This window comes from Polyergus mexicanus, unplaced genomic scaffold (genome assembly GCF_030449975.1).
Source record: "Polyergus mexicanus isolate NDT 795.1 unplaced genomic scaffold, iyPolMexi1.0 SCAF_13, whole genome shotgun sequence".
Taxonomy (NCBI): domain Eukaryota; kingdom Metazoa; phylum Arthropoda; class Insecta; order Hymenoptera; family Formicidae; genus Polyergus; species Polyergus mexicanus.
In genome coordinates, this window is record NW_027223333.1 from 8,975,792 (window position 1) to 8,996,144 (window position 20,353).

The 20,353-nt window shown below is 34.5% G+C and overlaps 1 protein-coding gene across 1 annotated transcript in view; it reads left to right on the forward strand.

Moving 5' to 3' along the window:
- Positions 1 to 352: 352 nt before the first annotated feature.
- LOC138938694 (lipase member I) overlaps positions 353 to 20,353 on the forward strand; it is a 43,301-nt gene continuing 23,300 nt past the window's right edge. Inside the window, exon 1 of the mRNA XM_070305883.1 lies at positions 353 to 494. Coding sequence (XP_070161984.1) covers positions 416 to 494 — 79 coding nt within the window. The 5' untranslated portion in view covers positions 353 to 415. The remainder of the gene's footprint in view (positions 495 to 20,353) is intronic.

The following is a 20,353-nucleotide window of genomic DNA, read 5'->3' on the forward strand; positions in this document are numbered from 1 at the left end:
CTACAAAACGAATCGAATCGAATATTAAATTGTTAAATGTGATCGTAATTAATCACTTAGTTTAATCACCTATCAATCACGTCACAAAAATTCGACGCTTGAATATCGTCTATTAAAATGCGTATTTTATGTAATTTATTCGACAAACTTATTGACTTATCATCGTTAGTCAAGCAACGACGTATAATATCGCGAATATATTTCAATCGTTATCTTTATTTTTACTTATAATACGCGGGATAATAGCCGTTCCTTAAAACGAGAGCGTTTATTATTCACGATGACAATATAAACAATGTATTGCAGCGAGTGGCGTGTAAATTTCGAACAAATCATAGCTTTATTATTCCAGTATCACAATATAAAATGCACAATTAACCTCGGGAGTGTAAAACGATCGTAATTTTAATCGCGAATGAGTGCCATGAAACAACAAAGGATAAATAAAAGAGGAGAAGGAGGAGGAGAAGGCGACAGCGGAACAACCGTAGAGAGTAAGTATGATAATTTAATTAATATATTACTTATTACTTTTGTATAGAATTATTATATTGTTTGTCTCTGTTCTATATATTTACAATATTTAATATTTATTATTATATATTTATAATATTTAATATTATATATTTATAATATTTACAATATTTATTTAAAATACTTGAAACTTTTTACAAAATAGCTGCAATAATTAATAAAATTGATACATATATATATATATATATATATATATATATATATATAATATTGATATAAAAATATGGAAAATTTTTAAATTGAGTAGATTGCTTATATAAAAAAATTATATATTTATATATTATTTTTTTCTTATAAAATTAAATCTATATTTAAGCAAATTTTATTAAAAAATTAAGCAATTTTTTTATTATGTGTTTATTTGGAGATAAAAAATGCTTTTTGTACGCAATACATTTTTGAAAAATTAATTTTATTTTGAACATTGTTTTATATTGTAATTTTAAATAATTTTTTATTTATATATCTATATTTCGTCAACATCAATGTTGTACAACTCCGCTATTGTCGTACTGATAAGTTATATTATTTCTCATCTTATATAATTTTGAGAGAATATAAATCGGCAAAAATTATATTAGATATATAATTTTGCAAATAGATGAGAAATGAAAAGACTTTTTTTAACGATAAAATGAATTGTAAATAACTAAAGAGCATACACGTATCAAATTGTCAGGAATTAATTAATGCAGTTGATTTTAACGCAATAAAAAAGGAGACGTTAAAAAAATTGGATGTTAATAATTTTTTATTAGAACAATCAATTAAATAATTTTTTTTTTTAAGAGAGGGGATAAAAAAAATATATAGATCAAGCATATTAAATTATCTCGCTCGTATTTGCCTATATACAATTAAGATTTTTTGATGATTTTGTCAATATTGTATGCTAAAAATGCAAATATTGTAAATGCACGATGAAAAAGTAATAGTTTGCTAAAAATCAGACTTGGAAAGGCTTGCTATAGTTGAAAATTCTCACTTGTACATGTTTGCGCACATAGAGTAAAAATTTTTATTACTGTTACTGGTCATAAATCGGACATTTGATTAGAAAAATCGAATTGCATGACGAAAATAAAACCAGATGCAATCGTAAGCCTCTGATAATTAAAACTTTCGTCAATAAATTTTCTTTGCTTTAATTAAATTAAATTTTTTCACGAACAAATGGCACTTCATAGGAACATTGATAATAACTACATAAAGCATAATTTGTAGTATTTGTCCATCCCTTATTGCAAGCTCCCGTATTTGCGATTTATTATTTCAACATCAGCGAAGAGTATACCAAGAATATTATCTCACGCGGTCGGCAGTAAAGTGGACCAATTAGTAAGATACGAAGGGAGAGGAGAGATTGACGAGCTCTTTCGATACATACGATATGTACCCGATAATTGCAGATTGGTTGAAGTGTAAACTAGGATTTTAAAGGCACGCCTGGCGTCCGTTCAAGGGGCGTCGACGTTATCTCGAATCTCACAAACGCGGCCGTTTGCCAGAAGGCGAATAGTCGCCGCCGGAAATGACGCGATTTCCTCGAGACATTTTTCGTAGATCTGTGTAATGATAGAGGAAAAATAGTGAGTAAATCGTTAGGGTGTCTTGACGTCGCTTGGTCGACCCATCGATCGATATTTTAATAATAAGTTTGCATTTTTAAAATTTTTTAGATTGTTACTTTATATTCTTACAGAAAACAATTTTTATCAATATTATGCCGATAATTGATACATTATATACATAAAATTGCAAGGAAATATTAGCGAGACGATAATGTTATCAGATTTAATGATAATATTATATCAGAATAATTACTAGGATACACTAAAGAAATATTATCAGTAACGTTCCGTATTTTTTAAAACAATTTCACAGATTTTTTAAACTCATATATTTTATGTATTTTGAGCTGTCACAATTGATTCTGCTTTGAAAAATTGTCGCTCTCGTCTCATTTTTCGTATAATCATCTTCGAACGCAGCAATTATAGCAATTTATAACATTGTTATAAATTCTAAAGACAAAAAATAATTTGCATCTTATAAACTTTGATTGCGTTTTATAAAGAGATAAATCTTGATTAAAAAAAAAAAAAAAAAAATGACTACTATATTGAACATTTACCTTACGTTAACAATGAAACTGTGTTTAAAGCTACGGTCGCGTGGAATTTACTTGACAGAATCGTTCCATTATGGACAATATATTATATTTACGTGTAGTATATATGTACATTGACACAAATTTTTTTTTTTTTTTTTTTTGAGCATGCAACTTAAAATAAAGCGAGTATTTGCACGTTGAGTTTTGCCAATAATTCTATGAGCGAGAAATTTTGAAGAAAATGGACTTAATTTCCCTCTGAATAAGTACAACGTATGTCGATAACATCTCGGGGATACTTTGAATAGCGCTCCGGTTGATGCTCAAATTGCATTACGGAATCGATTAGCTGCCAGGCAGGTTGCGTCCACGATTGAAGCCATGGAATCCTATGGGGAGCCGGTCGGCATACGGCCATTCAGTCGCGATTACAACGAGTTTATTGCGAGCGGATGTCGATTATTTACAACACGCCGCGCTCGCGCTCGCGTGTAGAAAGTTGCACGGATGCAAGTCCCGCGAGGGATCGGGGGCCCCACGCTTTCGATCATCGACATCGTGCCGGTATGAGCGATCGAAGGAAGGGACAGGGATTCCACGAGACGCGTAGTAAGAGCGGACCCGGTAACAGGAGTCGGAGCTCCGCTCTTTCTCGGGGGGAAGGAAGGGGGAGGGGATAACTGGGTGAGGGCACGATACCATTAAATAAATGACTTTCTCATTTTTGTCATTAACGCTAATCGATTTTGCCCAAGGAGACGGAATTGAAAGTAATCGACAAGGTTATACTCGGTAACGAGTCTCAGGGTTTATACGCGACGCACACGACCGTTAATAAAGTTATTTACTTTTTCCATCTCTAGGCTCATCAACGTGCCGCGTTCGAATAATAGGACTCTATCGACTCTACTGGATTAAAATTATGATGGAAAATCTTTTTTTTTTTTTTATTTATTTATTGATTTATAGTCGATTTTTCCTTAAAATATCGAAATTAATAGTATTTAGTTGATCGATTTTTGAGTGATAAGGAAATTTTTACAAAATGATTGAAATGTACAATTTATTACGAGAAAGAAACGATTCACAAAAACAGTAATAATAGTGCAACGTCATTGTATTGTTTGACTCGAGGAAAAAACAAGGAAAGAAAACAAGAAAGCTGCTCGGCATATATTGTATAACTAGTTAGATAAATTTCGCGGAGAGTAAATGCTCTGTGATCATAAGGAAGGTAGAAAATAATTCGCGTTCATGGTGGGTCGAAAAATGACGAATGGTTAGCGAGAATAAAAAACCAACGATAGAGAAAGAAAAGATAGGAAACTTGACAGACTTGGGAATCGAGCGATGCTCGACAATTATTGTTGTTTTCGCCATTAAGTGAAATTGGCGTAATCTGGCGCGTCGCAGCTTCGCAAATTGTATACGAGTCGCTGGAATCCTCGGAGAATGTACCTTCGCCGAGAAATTACACAATCCGTAGTTATACCGCCTAATTATGTGCAACGAGAGTACCATCGCATTATCACGCGAGTCAAATTCATTACTGGCACGAAAGCCTAGTTATACAGTGACAAAGAAAAAGCGAAAGAGAGAGAGAGATAGAGAGAATTTATTATACTCATAATTTTAGAATCCAATAAAAAAAATTTTTTTTTTTTGTAATTCTTTTATAATAAATTGTGTTTTTTTTTCCAAATCAGTCAATACTTGTAAAATTATATATGTTATATATAATTCTTTATGTATTATATTTTTTTTTCAAATTTGTAAAATCTATTTTTTAAAAGAAACCTGTATATTAGAAGAAAATTTCAAATTATATTTTGTATTATATTTTTTATATACTATTATATATTTTTTATATTAAATTTATTGTACTATTTATTATATCGATTATCGTGTATTAAAATAAATAAAATCTAACCTAATCTGAGAAATAAAAAGAAAGGAAACAAATCATCCTCATACATTTATCTTCACCTTAACGAAGACATTTGTCAGGTGAGGAGGTTTAAGTATTCTAATAAACTTAAGAGCTATGCCGGCGGTAACATACATATAACGTTTTCGAGTGAAGCAAGTTTGATCGTTCTGAGACCGATTAATAATGTCATATATTGCGTCTTCATTATTAGGGATACTTAAATTATTAGATTAATCAATTAAATACTTCAAGTAAGCGTTTGATTGATTAATCGGGGCAAAGAATTTTGTGCTTTAAAGCCAAAATAGCAACAAGAACGGGAGATGTACTTTATATTAATTATATTATTAATGTATCGTATATTTAAATTAATCAAATTCTTTTAAAACTTATTTTTAATCAAACATATATTCATGGTAAATTGGGTTTAATCGCTCTCAAAGCTATCAAACTTGCTTGATTCGAAAACGCTAATAGTTACCGATAAAGTCCCTATGCCGATCAAAGGGGAGGATTAAGGGGAGATTAAGAGGAGATTAAGAGAGATACTGTAATTATTATATATTTATTATACAATAATTTATATAATGTTAAATAATAAGTATATACTTACTATATTAATATTTTTGAATAAAATGGAACAAAAAAAAATAGTAATTGAGGGAATAAAGAAAAAGAGGCTCCAAAATATTTTCATATCCCCTCGAAAATTAGAAATGTCTTGATACGTGGTACGACATAGAAAAAATTAATTTCTGAGAAACAGAAGTCTATCCTATTGTAGTTTCGTCCGTAATCTTTTATTTTTTAAAAAGTTTGAATCATTAGCAGCATTTATTAATTCTTTCACGTTTATATGATCGCCCGATAATAGATATATCGTCAGGATTTCGCGAAATGTCAATAAAATGTCACAAAAAAATCGAGATATTTCATACAATATTGGTTAAACGAAGTTAAGTTTCTTTTATATCTTGTAAGATGCTACTCCCAAAAAATCTACTCCTTCCAGTATTAGAATATATCTTTATATACAATATACGAAAAATTGTGATTTTTCGAAACGCGATAGTCTATTTTATCATAAGTTTAATATAAACATCATCCGTTTGTAAAATGTACAAATGTTACCGATGTATCGCGTCAAATAAAACGTCATCATGCGTTAATGCGCGTTAATTGCAAAATGATGAATGAATAAACACATCGATGTCAAACTACCCGAGCTGAGTGCAGCGGGAAGTGCATCGGGCAAGAGTAATGGTGGCATTGCACCTCGATGCAGTAACAAGAACGCGAAGCAAACCAACGGGAGCCTCCCCCTATCTCTTTCCTTCTACTCTTTGACATTCTCGAATCCACCTTTGTATATTATAATGCTAGGCATTCGATGCAGATGCGGAAGACATTGCGCCGTATCTTCCGTCGAACTTGACGAACCTTGCATTCGCGCTCGCTTCCTTCGATTGCATAAACTCGCGGTGATATTCCGGTACCAGTGGTGTAACAAGACGCGTACTCGAAGTCATCGGTGTTCAAACACCATCGATCTCTTTCTCTTCCTTCTATGTAAAATTGATTGCACTGAGATAAAAGATGTACTGAACCCCCAAAAAAATTTTTTTCATTAAAAAGTTTTTTTTTATTTAAATCTTATATTTATTATCTTCAAATATATAATCAGATAAATATTTTTTTATGTTATAATTTTAAATAATGTATTTTAAAAATTATAATTTTTATTACATACAGATAATAATTTATTTAATATAAGAAAACATTTTTGGAAACAAAGTATACATTTATTTGAGTAAAAAAAATCAAAATTAACAAAATGTATTTATTTATTTGATAAAAAAAAAAAATTGATTTTTAATCTACAAATTTCTTATTAACAAGAGACATTAACTATGGCAAATTGATTATGATCGGTAAAGGATCTGCCAACGATATTGGAATTACTTCCAAATTTTCTCCTCTCGCCCTGTTACGCCTCTGCTACGGATGTATCCGGAACAGGTATCACCGACTGGAAACCCGGCACGTCGTAAAGCGCGCACGAGCGGGCGCAGACCGTTGACTGGGTACGACGGGGACTTCGTCTAAAGATCATTTTGTAAAAGCCAATAACTCATCGCGGTGAAAGCACGGCAATAAATTTTGCGGGCGCGTCTGCGATCGTTTTCGTATATAGGAACTTTATTCCCACCTCGCAGAACGATAAGCTCGATACGCTCGTTAACATTATTACGACAGATTGTTGGAATGAAAATTATATTCGCGACGACATCAAGTTTTACGTGATAATATTTTTTTGTTTTTCTTTTCTTTTACACTCTTCTTCGTGAATTCCCCTTTGCGGGACGTCTTTATCCGAATAATATTTTATAGGAAACGGGAATAGCAAGTATGGGACGCGAGAGATTTGAGATATTCTCGATTAAGAGAGATTCATTTAAACGATAATCACTAGAAAGATTCGTATTCGTCTTATTTTTCTCTCCGGCAATCAATTTCGATCGGAAAGGCCGGGTTTGATTTACTACGGAAGTAAATTGGCATATTATTGAGATAATTATCGATATTTTTTGCGAAGATCGATCATCGGGTAATTTTGAATAGAAATCCATCTTGGAAGCATTACTTTTCAATTAACAATCAAATCTCGACAAAAAATACATTGCAAGTCATCGATAATTTGCCAACTTATGCTCGTGGCCAATTAGATTTCGTCAATGCTATAACTGCACATATTCGCAAAACGAGATAGTCACGATATAGCCGAATTAATATCGGTACCTAAAATGATCAGTGACAATGAACGGTCGCTTACAATCTCATGGACTTCTGTGAAAGCTGTTACTCGATTTTCTATAAATATGAATTAATATTCAATCTTGTTGCATAAAGAACAATCTTTAAACATCGAGTCGGCGTTGGCTGTAAGTTTGCGGACGCGATCGCGATCGCAGGATAGGAGTTGGGGATAGGAGTTCTCGTGTAAGCATCGCAACATGTATAAAGACGGCAGGTAGGACCGGCCTTGGTCCAATGACCTCGCCAGAGATCGAGCAGCGGCCAAGCTCTCGCAGTTCGTACATACAACGTTCGGTGCTCCTCGTCGACGTAACAACCGTCGAACATCATCTCGCGCGCCGGCAAGGTCGTTGACATCACGCGCGCCTTCTTCCCCGTTTCTCGATTCGCGCCACTCGAATAATCGCGGCCCGCGTATTTAACGCGCTTTACGAGCTCGTTCATATAATCGGCGACACCGCGATCTCGGCGAAATTGACAACGGAGAAGGATCCCTCGTTGGTGAATAGAATCTTATTCATCCAAAAATAATATAACACATAAAAAATGTACATAAAATTTAAAATGTAAAGATAATATATTATATAATTAATTAATTTCACGATTTATAAAATATTATTCTTTTTTACGAAAAATATAAGATAAGTAAAGATTTTATTAAAGCAAATGATTCGGTAAAGGATCCGGGTAGTTGAATTCTCGTTGGGATTAAGCAAGGTTTTTTTTTCGTTTGTGGATCAGCTGTGCGATGATTTTTGCGAACGATTATTCGATAACGCTCACGCGTCATTCGGTGAACGAGATGATAATGAGCATCGAAAAAGAAATATCGGCTCGGAAAAGAAGTGTTGGGTAATGGACTCCGGCAATCCTCGAATCGAACGGTTCATTGATTGCAGTTCATTCCTACGTGGACACGGCTTTGTTACAGAAATGTTATACCGTGTCAATGATATTATATCTCGTGTAGCGTTTCGTGACTGTAACGGATTTGAAAAGTGGATCGATGTGCTATTGTAATTTGTAACGTTCGACGGGTGGTACCTAGTCTTTTTAGAGATATCGGAAGTTTCACGCTTGTATAATTTTGCTTCGAGAATCGGAGGAAGGAGGAAAGGGATGCACGAAAATTTTAATTCCGCACCGAAAAAATTATACGGTATTATATAAATTTATCAAAGAGCGCTCTATAGCTACTTTATTGATGTTTTGATAATATCTTTTATTTTATTAAATTTATTAGAACTTTTCAAAAATTTTCCTTTTAAAGATTTCTTAAAATATTGGCTATTAAAAATTCTATCTCCAATATACTTTTTTGTCGTAAATTTTTCGATGGCATTATTTTTAAAATTTTACATTAATAAATTATATATTGTATATTCATAAACATTCCAAAAGGATGGAAAAGCGAGATGGATCCTTTTTTTGTGACACTTTGCGTAATAGACTATACTTTTTCGCGAGCGAAATATAAGTTCCACTCAGGATCTTTATAATATTTCACTAGAAATCCTCTTCTAAACAGAACACTCACATCAGAATATTCTTGGTGGCATCTTTGCAAGGCCAACGTAAGATGGAGAGAAAATAGAAAAAAGAAGCAAAGAGAAAGTAGCATGAGGAGAGAGAAAGAGATGAGGGAGAGCAACGTGTTACGTTAAACTATAATATCGTAATTAATGTCTTTATATGTAAATAAAGTTGAGTCGCGTACATATATAGAATAGTACAGTGCTTGTTATCTGAAACACATATTATCCCCGAGATTCTTACATGCGCTCTACTGCTGCACTTCCTGTAGTATTAATTGTGGGCGAACTTTGAGACCACCAATGTAGCTGTAAGAGCGCCAATTCCGTAACAAAATCTGGCTGTGATTTCCGAACAGATTGCGTATCTCTTTAGAATTTAGAGAGATTTCTTATTTTTTATTAAAAAGTAAAATTATGAGCGTAGGAAAGTTTGTCTTCAATAAATGGAATGAATTACATATTATACGTGACATGTAAATAAATTATTTTTTATATAATACATAATGGCATCCTATGCATGCCAATTTTAAATTGCGCATTTATTGTCTACGAATGATTGAAAAGGAGAAAACGCGCTAGATGTGAACATTCTTTTCAAATTGTTGTGAAGATGCAAATTATGATTAATAGTTATAAATAAGAGCAGTGATTTTATTTTAAGGCAGTGAGTTTACAAATTATTGTCATAGTATAACCGCCGCTACCTTTTCGCGATTATTAAGGTCATCCTTGGGAGCATTCGCATAATTAATGACGCGTATGCCGCTAATTGCAAAGGTGACCTCTGAAAATTGCACGTTGAAACGATGACGGTGCAGCGAAAAATATGATCCCTGCATTGTTCAATGATCTGCGGTATTTCGTTAGCGCAATCTGTGTGAACAAAGTTATACACTTCCTAGATGGATGAATCAGACGGTAAACTTTCTGCGAATTACTCGCGATATTGATACGAGATATATCAATTAATCTAGATATAATATATAATTTTCAAAGTAAATTATATACTGTTGGAAAATTCGTATTTTTTTTTTTTTTTTTGTTAAAAAATATGCCGGTTAAAATTTTTGTATTAAATATTTAACACATTTATGTGTTAATTTAATTTAACATATTGCTTTTATGTTAATTGAATTCAAATGTTAGATTATTAAAATAACCGAAAAAAAGTGTAAAAATAACACAATGTGCACATATTTTTAATTTTTATACGCAATAGGTATGTTCTGTATTATTAGTGGCAGCATTTATCTGTTAAAGTTTATGGAAAAAAAATTTGATTCTAGTGAGAATGACTACAGACCGTCCATAACATTTTTCCAATTTAATTTTATCATTAAAATTATGTTGATTTTATAGAAAATTAATTTTAAATTACTATAAAATTTGCATTTATTTTGCGTTGAAATATTAACATAGTATATTAGTGTCATCATTTAACATTTCTATGTTACGTTAAATTAACACAAAAATTTGCGTGGGCCATTTGGGACATGTGATATACAATATGTTAAATTTGAGCCAACTTTTTCAACGGTATATAAATTTTTGTCTCGTCGACCTCGTTAATGCGCCGGGATCGTTAAATTTGCGCCGAGAAGGAGAAAGCTGGATCTTTGTGGATATAGATGGATACTTGGATGACTTCGAAAGGATTATGTAATGCTCTTCGTTCCCTGCAGATCGAGATTCTTATCATCCTTCCGTCTTTCATTTAACGTTGGCGACGAGAGATGACAATTACGTGCCATCATACGAATCAATTCAGATTATCGAATGTTGTCCTTTAACATTGCAATAATGCCTTGCAAGCAGTTGACGTGTAGCTAGATTAAAATTATAAGAAGAAACTAACCTTTGATTTATAGCCAATATTTATAGCATCAAGACTCTTAAAGATCTAATGAAGAATCGATCGTAAACCGACTTTAGCACGATCGGCAATACGAACGTTACATAATCCAGCAATAAATATTGAAATAAGCTAACTGATTTTAAATAGATATTTATTTATTACTATGTAGACTATGCATTTAGAAAAATTATTCCTAAAGAAAGAAAAAGAGAGAAAAAGAGAGAAAAAGAGAGAAAGAGAGAGAGAGAGAGAGAGAGAGACAGGAAAACAAAGAATTATTAACATATTAATTTGTGTGTAATTACAATATAACTTACGGCAAATTAATTAAAAGATTTGAGCTCAAGATACGCGGAAAATGTTTGAAAAAAAAAATTATGTCTGAACTTTTCTCTCAATCTCACGAATTGACGAATCGTTGCGTTATTGCCATGAAATATCACGGTTCCTCTTGCATCATTAAACCTGACTGATTGTATAATGCTTCTCTAAGACTGGTCGAAACTCCTTTCCAATTTAAATGGCCAACACGTTATAAATTCACCCGTGAAATCATGCGTCCAGCGATTACATCGGGGCTGCTTGATTATTTATTATTTCGCGCCGAAAAATATACCCAACGCGGGAAAACTCGCAATACCGGCTTCTCGAAATATTGGCTTTCAAAACCATATATCATAAATCGTTAGTATATTAGTAAAAGATAAAATCGATAAAATCTTATTTTAAATTACTTAAATAGTAGCTCTTAAAAAATAAAGAACAAAGATTTTTTTTTTTTTTTTTTAGAATTTTAAAAATTCTACGTCCTATTGGCATACTTTTAGTCAAAGTTCTTCGAGCGATCTGTTCGAGATGATAGTATTCTTAATGACTTTTTCGCGAGTTTCGCGAGCAGATATAGAAAGAGTCTAGGGTATCTCTAGCGGGGACATGTATAAAGTCGGGTGGCGATCCTCCTGGTAGACGATCATGGCGAGAACGCCGGTAGTTTCGACGAGCCGGTCGATAATTAACTTCGCTCTTAACTTTCCTGACCTTCTTCCACCGGCGAGACCGGCCTCCCCCGAGACTCTCTATCCAAGTCCCGAGTCTTCCCCTCTCTCGGGGAACCTTCTCCGCTCGGCGAGAGTATCTTGGCCGCGTCAGGTCCCCGCGCTGCATTCCAGAGCCCGGATACATCCCGCGAGTTGCATCGCAAGAGTGCGCACACGCGTAGAGAGGATCTCTCCTTCTTCCGGGACCGCGGCCCCGGAAATCGGAGAGATCGCGCTCGGACGAGGCGTGGCCATTAATTCCATCGAATCCTAGTATATAAGTAAGATTAAAGTGCGCGTATTAAGTACCGCTTGAGCGCGAGTCGCTCGATTCCGCCTTGCGTTGCCGCGCTAAAACCGCATTCACGCGATTTAGTTTGTAAAGGGAACTAATAAGTATAGTAGTATATCGATGCTACAATATTCCTTGTTTCGTTACAGCTTGATTATTTTACAAGTTGTAAGGAGAGAAATACCCGTGATATATTTTACACGATACATCAAGGTCTTTTGATAATATAAAATTTTCAATTCATCAATATACAATCAATATAATATTTTTACGAATATTGTCTTGTCTTGAATCTTGTGCAACCCTAATATATTTATGACGAGAATTCTCTGTATCTCACATTGTTCTATGTATCAGTCTCTCTCCGTTGCATTATTCTAATTAATTAATCTTAAATCATAAATTTCAATTTAAAGATATTAATTTTCTAAAGATCTAGAATATTTTTTAATTTTTATCATATCACAACTGTAAATAATTTCCCTCCAAGGATAATCAAGAGCTAAAGCCGTGTAAATTCGTCTTCAAGTTCGATGCGAACGTATCCTCTCTTGATATTCCGCATGTCTACGTCGCCGCCATTAATTACGCCACATGAATACAAGCGACTTTACGCTGGAAATTGGAGCCGCTATTGTAATCCGCCGCGGGGATTCTTGCGCTATGAATTGCTCGCTATGTCAAGAGAGGGCGGGGATCCGAAGAGGTATCGGTGGTATAGGCGTCATTTGAATTATGAAATTAATACGATCGCGTGGCGAACGTAGTCCTCGTGTCGCGTAATCGTCCATTAAATCATGCGTCGAGTTCGTGGATACCGTCAGAATTCTTGTATAGTATCACGTGTGTGCCGTAATCATTTTTCTAAAGACCTATTAAAGTGTGTGTGTGTGTGTGTGTGTTTTTTTTTTTCATTATCCTTATTACTTTAATAAATCATTAAAAAATATATATAAGAAATTACATTAGTAGATTTTATAGTCTATAATTTAATCATAAATTTATTAATTATTGCTCTTTTCTGTCATAGAATTTATATTTATAAGTAATTGTATAGTAATAATTCTGTCTACGTGTATTAATTATTAATTATTGGTAATTAATTAATAAATAGGGAACATTTGAGAACTATTTAGAGTGTATTTTTAGAAATCGCGAGATCCGATGCGAAACGCGAGATCACATCAGAGATGCATCATCTTCGGTCGCATCTTCGCCGCATCCGCGCGTTTACTCGAAAGGGAGAGAGAGAGAGAGAGAGAGAGAGAGAGAGAGAGAGAGAGAAACGCGACGTATAAACTTTCATCCTGACATCCACACGTTCGCGTGGTAGTCCGTGTCTTCGCGGCGTGTACACCACAATGGTTAACCTTATGACTTGGCGCGCCAAGAGGCCTCTTCCCCCTTTCTCTTTGTAAAAGGAGGACGGCAGGGGGGGGGGGCTCCTCTTCCCTCGTCACCTGCACGCGCCCGTGTTAAGGTACCGGCACCGGCCCCGGGGCGAGACACACGACCTATCAATCATGCGGCGATATTCACCTCCGTGACGCGCAATCTAGAGGTGGGCGTACGGAATAAGGAGTCGTCGTCACCTTTGACCTTCGACGCGTGTCCTACGACCACTGCCGTTCTCGCAAGAGTGGAACGACCGTTTCCGCCCGCCGCCGCGACTCGCATCCGACTATCTTTACTTTTGACCTTAGCTATGCAATTATCCAGCAGAATGATGACAAATATATATATATGTTTCGGATAAATGATAATGATGTATGCATTAGGGATATAATTAGGGAAAAACATGACACTTTAATTCTTTCGTCGAAAGATACTACTTTTCCGTAATTTATAAGTTTTTTGATAAAAGATATCACTAATCTATTTCAGCTAATCGCGCTTAATACAGACGAAATGACAGTGCGCAATCATTCCTTTGTGCTATATATTTTTAAATTAATCAAGAATAAATTTCAAAAATATGGCTTATATAAATATTTTCTCATAGTAAAATTTTTCTTCTAGTAATCTGAAATATAAGGTTATCGCTATATAATATTTATATCCTCAAGTGCGAGTGCATTTATTTAAATTATTATTCTGAGTGAGAATCGTATCTATTCGTTACAAACGTATGCACGTGTTTCGTATTCTTTTTTTAATTTTTACATTTAATGTTTACTGTGAGCTAAGATACCGCATTTTTAAGATGACAGTTCCAACATTTTGTCCCGCCGTGCAGACATCTGCATGACATCGAGTTATTAAAATCTAAAGGCAAAAAGTATAAAAAGTGAATATTATACAACCTAATATAATTAGAACTATATTGATTATTATGTAAGAGACATTTTTTAACTTACTTTGATTAATTCAAAAATCGAACGTAAAGAAACGACTATAGGCACTGTCGTCACGCGCAATGAACGCGATCAGCTGATTGTGAATAGATTTTAGTGGTATTCTTTATCGAAAAATTTAAAAATTACGGAACCGCGGAATCTTATTCATATTTGTAAGAATTTTTGTTGTTGTTACTGTTAAAATAATAAAAGAGAGAGAGAGAGAGAGAATAAGACTTTTCAATTATAACCAAATATAAATATGATCATGATATTTTCGATTTGTTTTATTTTCTTTTGCTCACAATTAATAATTACAAAAATATTATTGATTTTGCGCTCTGTCAAAATATTTGCTGAATATAAAGTCAGATGAATATCTGACGAATTTAAAGCAACAAACGAAGGAGAGCCATACGTATGAAAATATTTAAATTATTTTTCAAGTAAAATAATTTATAAATTCTACTTAAGACGCGTTAATGTGGAACAAATTTATAAAAATACAAATTTTATCTTTCATCAGTTTGTCGTAAAAAATGTATATTATAAGCAGGATTATATATAATGCAACAAAACCACTGCGCGATACTGTTTAAGAGGAGATATTTCATGCATAATGCAACCTTCGGCCTTGATAATTAACAAAATTATAGCCAATTTGGAAGAAACCAATGACGTTCGATCATTTTAAAGAAAAACAAAAAGCATTCGGCCTTGAATCTTTCCGCCACAAAGTAGTTCGTACAAGATTGGTGCGCAAGAAAATATCGGTAGAAATACCAGAATATTATATTTAATCAGATTCCATTATATATTTTAATTTACATTTCAGAAAATTACGCACCTTTTCATTTTTTGTTTACTTCTCCTTCTTTGTATTGATTTAAGAAAAATCAAAAACGGGCTTAAAAATTTACTGCGTATTTTTTTTTTCTAAAATTAAATTTTTTCTGTATTTTTTAAAACTAAATTAACGCAAAGTACAATAGATATAATAAAATAAAATAGAATGTACGTGTTATCGATTGAAATTAATGGTGAAACGAGTTTGCTCGATGGAAAAATCTGTTCTGTGAAATAATGTATATCTCGGCTATTCGACAAGCCTGTTTACGACGTGGAAACAGCCTGCGGATCCTCTTTGCGACTACCCCTCCCTTCTTCGTCAAGGTGGTCTGTCTAGCCTTTGATATGCCGGGATGTTCCTTAATAATTCAAGGGGGGCCTCGCTACGTAATAAACACACATCTTCGTACTTTACTCGTCGTGGACCGTGCGCGCGTTTTTCTCGTCGTCGATTGCTCCATCCCGGTCGCGAAAAGTCTTTAGAGGAACTGGTTTTAGAGTTTCCAGTCAAGTTATCGGGACAACATTTTGAAGGCGTCAATAGTGCCGATGCGGCAGTAGTCGCTCAGTAATTTACAGACGTTTCAATATGTGCGCTTAGAAGTATACGAATCGCCGTCGCGATTCCAAATTATATGTCATAAGCGACAATCGTGCGAAATGCTCGCGGAATTCGCAAAAATACTGATACTCCGTCTCGGTTTGCAGCGGCGTTATTACATAAGTTCACAGAGAAAACATGTCTATAATGATATGTGTATCGCGATGATATATCAATGATTAAATTGCGCGCGCATACAGATTGCATAACGCATTTCGCGCACATACAACAAGAACTGACTATATATATATATTTTTTTTTATTTCTTTTTATATTTTCCTAAAAAAATCAAAATTATATGTCTCAAATTTTCATCCTATCTCATATTCTTATCTTGAATTTTAGTCAATTATTTAAGTAATTTATGAGTCTATTTCTCTCTGTTTTTTCTCATACAATTATTAATTACACGTACTTATTATTAGATTTATAAGCAGAATATTATAATATATGTTATTTAATGTCTTATAATTAATCGATATCAATTTTAGAATAAATATTTTAATGCGAAATCCAGTTATTAAAATCAAAAATAACACACTTTTAATATTTATTTGATATAAAAACGCTGTAATGTGTGCGATGCTGCTTCATGCACTCAAATTTGATTCCTAAAAATATTTATGCATCCATGTTTTTTTTTTTTTTTTTTTTTTTTTTTTATTTTATTTTATCCGTATCATCCTTTCTCGATAGTTTCCTTCCATCATCAAGCGCGAGCAGGTTTGCCCCTTTGATTTTGATTTCCAATAACGCGACACGATGCATTATCGTCGAGCGAAAGCGTAACGAGTACGGCGCACGTTGGCGCTATAAAACGTCCTCTGTGTGGGAAGGTGCAAGGACGTCGTTACGGAATAAAGCCGCGTACACACCTACGGATGACCGTGGCTCAACTAAGCCCTAAGTAGCTTACGGACGTTTCGATGTCACAGGAATATCCGTCGGTGACGTCCGCCCCCTCGTCCTCCCTACGCGAATTTTCTCTCTCTCTCTCTTTCTTATACTTTCCATCTCTCTCTCTTTCCTATCTATCATCTCTCACCTTCGCGACACAGAGCCTGTTAGAACGACGATGCCCACGCTGAAAATGCCTTCATGAAGAGCGGCTAATTGTGAAGCAGTTGATAAACTCGTTCATCGTCGCGGCGACAGGCGCGATGTATTTCTTCAACGCGGGATCGGTATTATAATGCAGTTTGCAATTACTCTTGATCGAATCGAATAACGTTCGTGTACTTCATCTTCTCTCGCGGGCTTACATGAAAATAGCATTAACTTTATATAAAAAGGTATCGAAAAAAGGTGTCATGTGAGTTATTAACACTTTTTCGCCGCTAATATATTTAACGATAATATTTAACATCTTTTTTTACGTAAGATCATAATTTATGCAAATTGCGAATTTTATTATCATTTTTATTATCATTAATCTCATTAAAATTAATATTGCAACATGTGTACATTATATATATATAGACACATAAAATCCTTATCTAATTATGTAACTGATAATGTAAATTAGCACGTAAAGAAATGTAAATGGAAATAAATTGGGAATGAAAGTGATAGCAGGCCGAAAGTAGCCCGCCAGCAGATAGAAATTCCTCGCTTCTTACCTTGCCCGGCTGCACCTCCTTTCATCCTCCCTTTCACCTTCTCCGCATTATCGCCGTTACATGAAACGAGACCCACGCGTATACGCGTTGCGAAAACGCGTCGGCGAAGGCTACCCAGATCGATTTCGCAGGTACAATGCGCCTGTCTCTCCAATAGCCTTGCACATGTATGCATATATGCTGCACCGAGTAACGCGATAATTCTTCATCGGTGATATATTGTAACCGAAAAAAAAAAAAAACTACTTAAGCTAAAAATACCATACGTTGAAAAATATGTCTTCCATTTCCCTCCGGGAAACGATCATATAATATCGTTTTGATGGTGATTTCAATATAAAATATTCAACTTAACGAAATAATAAAATAATAAAAGATCTCTGCGATCGGTCCTTTGGTTTTATCGATTTTCTACTTCCAACAACTATACGACTCTTGATTTTTCTCGGATATAAATAAGATCGATTTTCTAAATTTTTCCTCCCCATCGAATCCTTCGATGGATCTTAAATGGTCCATTGAAGGATTAAATGTCGAGCGGCTCGGTTGAATCGTCCCGTTGATTGAAATCGAGAACAAAACGTAGCGGACGCGCGGCGGTCTCGGAATTGAGATGAATGTCAGCGCGAGCAAGATTGATTCCCTTCATTAAGTCGCGCGGCCTCCGCGCGTACAATTAAACGCTCATTACAAACGGGATGCAAAAGCGCACACGAACCAAGTCGAGCCAAGTATGTTCTAACAAGAATGAATATTCCGTTCACGGAGATCCCTCTATTATTGCGTTTTGCGTTTGGGATCGTAATGTACGAAGATGCGCATTAAAAACGCGTCATCTCCCCGTTCCCTCCCCTCCTCACCCCGTTCTATTTTCTTCGCTCTCGCGAAGATACTCCACTGTCCTTCATCCCAAGGACTTTCCGAGACATGAAAAATATAGACAAATATAGATCGAGTCGACCACCTGTAGCGCATCAGTTGCATATATTCTTATTCAGAGAGCAATCGTATAGCGTACGTATCGAAAAAAGTTAATCTCTAATCGGGAGTTAATCTCTAATCCACTTTTCACTAAAATAAGAAAATTTAATTTTAAATTTAAATAATTTTCTAAGGATAGTTTTCTCGAACCCTTACATACTTAAATCGTGCTGATGCCGATATATAATGTTGATATATCGATAAAAATATTTTTGTCGCCTTTGGCAAGAGACGATAGTTACGTCCACGAGCCTCTAAATTCTTTGTATTTCAGCGATATTCTATTTATTAAACGGAGAAAAAAAAAAGATAAAATCAAAAGAAAATTTTTTCAATCACGCGACATTACGCGTTGCCACTTTTGACATCGATCAATCGAAACCACTTCAGTCGCGAATCAATCTTGCGCTGGGTGGTCCCAGTATGCGCGATCGGACAGAGACCAAAGTGGATTTTAAACGTATCCGGCCGAGCATAAAAAAGTGCAGAAATTTACGTTTGCTCGCGAGCACGCGGAAAGAATGCGATGATGTACTAGTTTCGTGAGGTTCCGGCCGCGTCGTCGACGAGGAATGCTTCTCTATCTCAGGAATCTCCCGGCATTAGCTCTTTTTCCGCGCACGCTTTGTTTTTAGAGCTATATGTGCCGATGACACTCGTTTGCGCGGGACGCACAAACGGCGACGGGAAACGTCTCCTCTTCGCCTCGATACCGGGAAACGCGGCTAATAATTCCGGCCGTCTCGTCATTACGGTTATCATTATTTCAGTAAATGGACCTCCTACCTGCCTCGGTTTCGCTCGGTTACTCGCTCCGAAGGCGATTCTTTTCACTCGTCTCTTCGATTCTAAAAGGCTTAAGACCACACCACAGACGCGACGTGCCGAGACCGCTTTTTGTCTCCCTGCAAATCGACCATGCGATTTACACGACGCGCAAATTTCGCGCGAGAAGTCTGAATTTAAAGAGGTCATACAGTATCGTTTATCTATTTGTATTTGCAAAGATCAAAGGATGTACGTATAAAAAATATCAGATTGTAAAAATATAAATGTCAATACTCAAAGTAAAAAATTTTCAAATAATTGACGGTAATTATAAACAATATCATAAGCAAGAATATAGGAATGTATAAATTTCGTGCAAAAGAGCTATTATTTTTTTCGACAAAATTTAGCCTTACGTAATATAAATTTTAGCGTATATTTATCTATTTTTTTTTTTCAATCTTACAGCATATTGATGCATATTTTTAAAAAATATCCACATGTTTATTATACAAGATATATATTTTGTCATAAATTTTCTATTAATCTAAACAGATCGTGACGTGATTTCTTCAAGGATTCATTAAAGAATCCATTATTAAAATTTTTATCTTCACATAAACATGTGTTTGAATTATAATTGTCTGATGGCTGTTTTGATATATTATCGATTCAATGCTAAGAATGCGCAATGTAACTCTTATTGCTAAGAATCTAATTGTAAATCAAAATACAAGTTTTTAATTCTATCGATATTAATTAACTGTATGCAGCTGTTTGTGCTGATTTAAATTTTAAATATGTTATTTGTTTCTGTAGAGTTTTATTCAAAAATATCCCAAGTATATTAACGAGCTAAAAGAGATCGCAATGTATTATTAGAAAAATAAAAAAATTCTTGTTTCACGTGAGTTTCTTTTGCTGAAACAATGCTGTTTCTAGAACAAAAAATGATCGCGTGAGAAAAGATAAAATGATTTTATTAAAATGACGTAATTGGAATTTTTTTCCGTTTACCGATTCAATTTTAATTGAGATATTCCGGGTTTCTCACGCTTTTGAAATTGACACGCTAATGAGAACAAC